Source organism: Solanum stenotomum, chromosome 10, assembly GCF_019186545.1.
Source record: "Solanum stenotomum isolate F172 chromosome 10, ASM1918654v1, whole genome shotgun sequence".
Taxonomy (NCBI): Eukaryota; Viridiplantae; Streptophyta; class Magnoliopsida; order Solanales; family Solanaceae; genus Solanum; species Solanum stenotomum.
The window spans coordinates 5,240,533-5,249,659 of NC_064291.1; the positions used below are offsets into that span (position 1 = coordinate 5,240,533).

The 9,127-nt window shown below is 28.0% G+C and overlaps 1 protein-coding gene across 1 annotated transcript; it reads left to right on the plus strand.

Moving 5' to 3' along the window:
* Window positions 1-7,410: 7,410 nt before the first annotated feature.
* On the plus strand, window positions 7,411-9,127 carry LOC125842108 (protein DETOXIFICATION 49-like). Its single transcript, XM_049521313.1, has one exon. The coding sequence runs from the start codon at window positions 7,419-7,421 to the stop codon at window positions 8,940-8,942; it is 1,524 nt and encodes a 507-aa protein (XP_049377270.1). The 5' UTR covers window positions 7,411-7,418; the 3' UTR covers window positions 8,943-9,127.

The window sequence follows — 9,127 nt, forward strand, 5'->3', positions numbered from 1 at the left end:
TTCAGTTTTAAAAGAAAATTTATTGCATATCTTGGAACCAAGGATTAATTAACAACAATAATATACCTAGTGTAATTTCATATGTGGACAAAATTTGAAAAAGGTAAAGCGTATGTGTACTTTATTACTGTCTTATGAAAGTAAAAAGATTGTTTCCGAAAGATTCTCGACTCAAATAACTCAGGTCAGACCAGTTAAAATGAGCTTGGGTAGATAACAATGAGTCATAATTAAACACATCAAGTTTTAATTTTTTTTTTTTCTTGTTTACCTAATATATTGATTTATTTTCTCTATCAAATTAAAAAAAATTAAAACATTTTTTATCAATTTTTTTCATAAATTAACCTTTAAATGAACTGAATGGAACGTGTGAATACTCGTAAGCATTCGAAAAAGAAATTCTTGCATACATAGCAAATATGTATATAACACGTACATAAAAGTTTTTTTTCAAAATTCAAATGCATTACGTAAAAAAAATTCTATGATATGATGGGCACAATAAAAAGTTTTTGAAGTAATAATTAAGAACGTCTTTTAAACAATTATTCAAACTACTAATTAAATGTCACTTTTAGTCTATAAGAATGAGACCATATTTTTATCATTTCAACGAAAGATAGAAACAAAAGAAAAAATAATGAATAGCGTTCACACTTGTAGACAGTAAAGTTTTAACTTTCCCAAATTTCCTTCTAACTAAATATTCTTAATTTTTTTTACATGTTAAACGTATTCATTCTTAAATTAAACAAAATATAAGAAAAATAAATTAAAATTAAAATTTGATTAGGGTTGAAAGAGTTGATCTAGATCCATGTCTAATGTGGACTTGCTTAACGCAAACATTGATGAGAATCTAACACTAAGAAAATTAGCTTAAGTGTCTCCGACCTTAACACTTATTAATTTTTTCATACTATGACTCTCGACTCTATACTTATTAATTCTTATCAAAACAAATTTCATTTTTTCCATCTGAACCACTTATTCTGCTTATACTTTTACTCTCGACTCAATTAATTTAGACTCATATTATAGTTTTTTTATCAAAAATTTCTCCTTTTGTCGAGTCTTATAAACCTCTAACGTTATCGTACTTTGACTTTCATCCCTATAAATTATTCAACCATATTTGACTAATTTGAGAATCATACAGCCTCATTGGCCTATACACTAAAAGAGTAATGAAGTAAATAATTAAATATGAATATAATTAAGTGGAATTGGTTAGGTATCTCTCCATTTCAACTTTCCTAATTAGCCATTTTAAATTGGACAAAGAAGATAATTTTTTATTTATTGTTAAATACTTAACTAATGTTCCATAGAAATAAGTAAATTATCCTTTACCTTTTACTTTCCTTTAATGAAACCGCTTAAAATAATATTAAGACACTTCATATTTCCTTTCTATCACCCCAAATGTGTCAAATACTTATCTTATACGAATATTCTAATTATATGATTAATTATTTAAAAGAATATGATATTTTACAAAATTAAGGAAAGGAATGTCTATTACTTTTGTAATTTTAATTTTGTCTTCTTCATATAATTATGAGAAATTGACATAAAATAATCCCTCACTAAATGTGTAACTCTACCCGTAATTAACATTGATGAAACCATAATTTTTATTAAGGAAATTCAAAATATAAAAATATAAATACGTGAAAAGTCAAATGAAATTCGACATTTATTATATATACACAAAAAATGATTTTAATTGTATATAAATATATAATTTTTCATCAAAGGAAATTCAAATGAACCCTCCTAGCTCCGCCCCTATAATTATTATGTTGTGCCGAAAGATGATGTTTAATCGTTTGAATTAAATTGATGGGGCTGCCACAACTTGATCAATAAAGAAATATAAAGTGTATAAGATATATAAATAGTGCTAACAATATTTCATTATTATTTTTTTGAAAAAAAGTACACAAGAAAAACTCAGAGAATATATAGTGCTAGTACTCTAAAGAATAGATAAGTGTATATATATATATATATATAGTATGAGTAATTATACATTATATAATATTTACCTATTATATAAGAGTAAGAAATTTATTTAATTTTCTAAATTATGAATTTCACTTTTCATAGAGAGTAATTTATAAGTATTTTTTCGTGATCTTATAATATTATTCATAGATGAATACTAACTTATATACATAGATGCTACAATTTTTTTTATTTGATCTTTACATGTTTTACAAAGTAGGGAAATTTATCTTATTTTCAAAATATGAATTCAACTTTTTATAGATCATAATTTATAGGTATTTTTTGGTGACCTGATATAGTACATATATAAGTTAAATTCTACAAAACTATATAACATTTGTTTATGTTTGATTTTTAAGAAGCCAGTGGACAAACGAAAACTGTCATGAGTTGCAATTAGGTACATATTGTGAGACACATGGTACAACCCCCAAAAGCACATAGAATAATATATCAATAATTTATGTTTGATCATATTGTTAAGAAATAAAAGGAAATTAAATTCTAAAGTTTAATTTTCGTTTCATGACTACTATGAACTCGAAACTTCCTAGGTACATATCTCTCGTAACTTCTTTCATGATAGATCTTTTTTTTACGGAACTTCAAAGTAATCGTTATTTCTCTGTATTTTGTTCATATTCCAATTTTATTCATTTAAAATCAATTCATCAATAGCTAATTTGGAAACATGAGCCGAAGAGATTGACTAAACAAAGTCGTGATCAAAGCAAAGATATCCTAATAACCATCGGAAGAATGGGATCAGATATCATTCTTTATACGTTTTACTTTCGAAAGTAGAAGCAATTCATTTTATTATCATACGTAATTTAAGATATGAATTCGACAAATCACTCTCCCTATCTACGATTCCATCATCGATTCAGTGACGCATCAACCACGCCTCTGTAATTGACATGAATCCTTTCAGATTTATTTCTTTGTTTCTTTTCTATATATGGAAAGTTCAAAAAAAAATTCTTATGAACCGAAGGATTAATTTCTATCATGAGTTACTATATTTTCATGTTTCTTTTATACGCAATTTATTATGCTCATATTGTAGATTCTTTATGTAAATTTGGTGGATCATTGTCCTATCTACTAGATCTACATCAATCCAGTGAAACATTATTCATGCCTCTCTAATTGACATGAATCATTTTTAGTCTATTTTTTAAGTTTCTTTTCTATACATGAAAATTTCAAAAAAATATCATACGAACCAAGTATATGAATCCAACAATTCATTTTCTCCTCTACGAACATTTAAATTATGTTTCTATCATTAATATGAATATATCGTTTCTAGTCTATTTCTTTTTATTTTATTTTCCATATATGGAAATTTCAAATAAAATAAAATATGAATGAAGGAACTATCTAACATGTTGTGAAAAGAATAAACTACTCAACCATCCTTTCAACCCCACCACCATTAATGCTCCCAACAACAAAAACAATAAATTTTAAAAACTAGTTGTGTTGATATATATACTAGTATTTGTCCTTTTTGTTGTCTTTTCCTCAACCTAAGTTAAGAGAGGACAAAATATCTAAAATAAAAAAGAATTATTTCCTTGTTTCCTCTTTCCACTAAGATTATTTTCTCAATTTCAATTTATTTGATGCTTTTCACTTATCAAGATAATTTAATCAAAGTTCAAAAAGTTCAATTATAGAGATGATAGTAGTACTTTTGGTCCCCCATTTATGAATAAAAAAATTTATTTAAATTTTAATTTTTGTGATATTTGGGTATAAAAAAATTTAACGTGTCTTCATTAATTTTAATTTGTGAAATTACATAGGAATAAAAATTGCACATTAAAATTAACGAAGGTTATATGGAATTAGTCATATATTACGAAGATCAAAATTAGAATTTATCAATTATTAAGGAACCAAAGTGTTATTATTTCTAAATTAAAGTATATTAATTTATTTTTGAGATTAGATTAGATTATTATTATTAGTTAAATAGAAGCAAAAGATGGAGATCCTATAAGTTGGGATTTTTTAAAAGGTTCACTTGGTTTAGCTTTACAAAAGCAAAAAGTGATAAATATTTTATAGTGAACAAGTCAAAGGATTACAGATTTAGACAAAATTGGCTATTATATAATATGGGTTAGTGATGGATCAGAGACTTATTACCTAAAAAAGTAGAGCTAAACAAACATTTAGTTCATTAATTAAGAATTGCGATAACATTTTTATTTGATTGTCGCTTATTTTCAGTTATTTATTTCCTTAATAAAAGAATGAAGTCTGATTTCTTTAGGGATATATCTATTTATACAAAAAAAAAAAAACTCTATTCTTTTTCTCATATGATAAACTTACTTTTTAAAAATGTATAGTAAAAGAATAAAAAAGAAAAAATAATAGTTGTTCGGATGGGCGTAAGAGCGCAACTTATTGTCTAACAAGTGTCATGTTCAAGATGATCTCGATTCGAGCCATCTCTAATAAATCAGGTGTTGTCATAGGTCGGATATTAACATTACTCTTTAAAGCTATAACCCTCTCACTCTCGATACTTGTCACGACTCACACATAGCATGTTGTTTTTGAAAATGAAATCATGATCTTAACTATCTATTATACTACTTGTTAGAATCAAATGTTTAATATGCTACAAGGAATAACTATAGTAAAGGTACGGTATTTATTTCTTTCTCAAATTTGTAACAAATACTGTGTTCGATCACCATTCGATTTTGATTATTTGACATTATTACATGTAGCATGTTGTTCCTAGAAATCAAACTAAAACATTTGCTCTTACACTGCTTATATTAAGATAAAAAGACTTATTATTGTATAAAAAACTATAGCAAATAGTAACAATACAATTTTAGTATACTTCTTTACTAAATTCATCAAATAAGTACGTGATATATTTAATCATGATTTAAACTCAAACAAAAGTCGTACATGAATCGGATGTTTAAAGTTTATCAAAATACTTCAAATTTTGAAGCAGAAGGCAACTAGTGCCTATCCACTTTTATAATAAAAGTACCATAAAATGATCTGTTAGGTAGTAGGTGGCAATATTCACACATTAACTTAGAGAATAAACCAAATTTCAAGATTCAATTTTTTTCTAATTTTGATCATAACTATGAACATAAAATAAATATTATAAGTTATAATAATTAATAATTTAAAATATTTTAAAAATATATAAAAATTGTAGTTAAAAAAATGTGTTTAACTCTCAAGTGTGAAAGGTATAATATACTTATTAGATAAGAAACATGTATTTGGGATGAATCAGGCTTGAAATTGAAATGTCTTTCCACAGTCAAATCCATTAGAGAATTTTCATCTAATTAGTCACTAATTAACCGCCCAACATTTTTTAATTTGTCTCAAGTAAATCCACTTTAATTTGGCTTTTTACCTCAAAAAAAAAACATTATCCATGCTTCCATAATACATAATTTAGTTAGAAATATAAAGTCTAAACATTATTAATCCATCGAGATTATAGAATAAATTAATTAATTAACATCCACTAAGAGATTAAAAAGTCAATTAAAATCCACTAGAATCTCAAGGATAAAACATTAAGATTCTTCTCTTGTTGAATAGACACTTTTTAGAGGTCTGAGTCATAGACGGATCTAAAATTTGAATTTGATCTGATCTAACTTCTTCAATCTTATCATTAAACCTATTCTACTTTTGGAAATGTGGATTCTGCGTTTAGCACTTGTTAAAATTTTAGTATCTTTTACATAAATTTATGTATTTTGTATTGAAAATACTAAGTTCAATCAAAATTCATAATAAACATATTATATTTGTTTGTGGTTCGATTAAACACATAGCATGCATGCAACTAGCTAGCATAGTGATTATCCCATTGAATCTCGATAAAGTATTAAAAAATATAATTGTATTAGAATGGAACGCGCTTCATTCCATTAGGGAGAAGAACATGTCATGTAAGGAACTTAAGTCAAAACTAAGCGTTTTTAAGTTTCAAGTTTCAACTTTTAGTATAGTTATAGTAGTAATTTCAAATCAGTGCACGTCAATGAAAAACTCAAACATGTGTGATGTCATATACTTTCAACCCCGTTCCAACAACGTATAATGTTAATTATATGTCTCAATTTGAATTCTAAATATTGGATCTCTTTTGATAGAAAAATACTTTACCTTTTAAAGTAAAATTTATTAACGTATATCTGAATTAATCGGACATCAATCAAATACCATACATCATCTTCATCTTCTCATTTCCAAAGTTTTGCTGTTTATGCGAGTCATATTAATTGGCCAAATAGTGACCTATAGAAGGTCGGTTATGTAAACGACATTTTATAGGGAAAGCACCAAAAGTAAAAAAAAATTAAATTTCCAAGTTATGTTGCAACCAGTCAAACCATATATCATTATATTATTATTTTCACTCATCGTTCGATATCTAAATTTCGATTAATTTACATTTTCATTGAATAATTATTAACGGAGTAACCTTTCACAATGGTTCAAATAAGTGACTATTAGAGATAGTGAAATTTAATTTTTATGAATATTAATTATATAATGATGGCAAGTATTGAATAACTTGATTTAAATTTAAAATGTGTACGTATTTAATATAGCACAATTACAAAGTGAAGCAGTAAGATAAGTTGCCTTCTAGGTCTGTCCTAGGAGACACTTGATTAAAGATGAAATTTTTTTATCTATCCCACCACCTTGTATTTCTTTAAGGCAGACCTATATATAAAAAATAAAAAGAAAATAAGAAGAAAAAAAATAATCCCAAAATCTATGCTGCAACTACTGTTATTTTAAAACCCCGACTAATTCAAATTCATGTCAATACAGATTACAATGCCTCGTAAAAGAGAAAAAAGTGTTCTTTACCAACGATCTTTTTACATTATTTTCATGGTTTGAACATGAAACTTCTAGTTAAGTATGAACAAATCTTATCTATTCCACAACAAAAATTTTTGCGAAAAAAATTCAAAATATAAAAGGTAATCACACGACATAATCAAGATGATCCATATATAAATTCAGCTACACTGAATAATTTTCTAACGAACAGGTATCAATTGACTCCTCTCAAAGAAAGATAATTCCGCCCCAGATCATCATTAAAACTTCTTTCTTATACCCCACCTTAAAAGGATTTTATAATATTTTTTAAAAAATAGAAATTCACTATATGACAAAAATATTTAAAAAGTAAATTAAAATATATTTATTCAATATTCCCCGCCCTTATAAAACCCATACCAAACCGTTACTCCTAAAACCCTCTCTCTATCTTCTTTGCCCACAACTTTCTGTTACAAAAAAAAATTCATTACATACCAAAATTTTATTTAAATTACAAATAAAGAAAGAAAAAAAAAACCAAAAAGATGTTGAATCCATTAGTTTCTCAAAATAAACAGAGCAAAACAGAGCAAAATCCCCTGTTTTTAGCGTATTGTGAAGCAAAATCAATAGCTAACATAGCATTTCCCATGATTTTTACTGGGTTGCTCCTTTACTCTCGATCGATGATCTCGATGCTCTTCTTAGGACGGCTCGGTGAGCTGTCATTAGCCGGTGGTTCGTTGGCTATAGGTTTTGCAAATATTAGTGGTTATTCGATCCTTTCGGGCTTAGCTATGGGAATGGAACCAATTTGTGGACAAGCATTTGGTGCTAAAAGATATAAGATTCTTGGACTAAGTTTACAAAGGACAATTCTACTTCTTCTATTGATTTCGATACCAATATCATTTTTATGGTGTAACATGGAAAGAATATTGATATTTTGTGGACAAGATCACGATATAGCAAGAGAAGCACAAAATTACATCTTGTTTTCATTGCCTGACCTTTTTACCCTTTCGTTTCTTCATCCGTTGAGGATTTATCTTCGTTCTCAATCGATAATCATGCCATTAACTTATTGTGCTGCACTTGCTAGTCTTGTTCATATTCCTATTAATTATTTACTTGTTATAGTACTTGATCTTGGGATTAAAGGTGTTGCTTTAAGTGGGGTTTGGACTAATTTTAATCTTGTTGGATCATTAATTGCTTACATTGTTGTATCTAAGGTGCATAACAACACTTGGAGTTCAATTTCATTGGATTGTTTTAAAGGTTGGAAATCACTATTGGATTTGGCAATTCCAAGTTGTGTGAGTGTTTGTTTGGAATGGTGGTGGTATGAGATCATGATTTTGTTATGTGGATTGTTGGTTAATCCTAAAGCAACCGTTGCATCGATGGGGATTTTGATCCAAACTACGTCGTTGATATACATTTTTCCATCTTCATTGAGTTTTGGTGTGTCAACGCGTGTTGGAAATGAGCTCGGGGCTAATAGGCCAAATGTAGCAAGATTGACAGCACTCGTGGGGCTATCATCTAGTTTTATTTTAGGGCTAATAGCTCTAACATTCGCGGTACTAGTGAGGGATGTCTGGGCAAGTATGTTCACTCAGGATCAAGAAATCATTGCCCTGACATCCCTCATTTTGCCCATAATCGGATTCTGTGAGCTAGGGAATTGCCCACAGACGACCGGTTGTGGGGTACTAAGAGGAACAGCTAGACCAAAATTGGGTGCCAACATCAACTTAGGATGTTTTTACCTAGTTGGAATGCCAGTGGCTGTGTATCTAGGGTTTTTTCGAGGGTACAATTTTACGGGGCTTTGGATTGGATTGTTAGCTGCACAAGCTTCATGTGCAGTGACAATGTTGTTGGCGATTTTATCAAGAACTAATTGGGAAGATCAAGCTAAAAGAGCTAAAGAGTTAACTTCAACTATTGAATATGAAGATGAAGAGAAGTTTATTATTATTGATGAAGAAAGTCCTCAAAGTTCTTTTGATAATTCATCAGATTCTTATTATCATAAGATTGATGGAAGTTCAAATGTTTAATTTGATGATCAATTCTTGGATTATTCTTTTTTTTGGATTGGTTATTGTTCTTGAAATCTATGTTGCTCGAACTCTTTTAAAATGTTGTCAGGTGCGTGTTGGATCATTCAGAAGTAGTACACTTTTGTATGATCTAACACGGTGTGTAATAACAATTTTGGAGAATTCCAGTAACATAGCTTGGA

What these genes read in the sequence shown, in the direction of transcription:
- LOC125842108 (XM_049521313.1), top strand. Translation starts at nt 7,419, where the DNA reads ATGTTGAATCCATTAGTTTCTCAAAATAAACAGAGCAAAACAGAGCAA.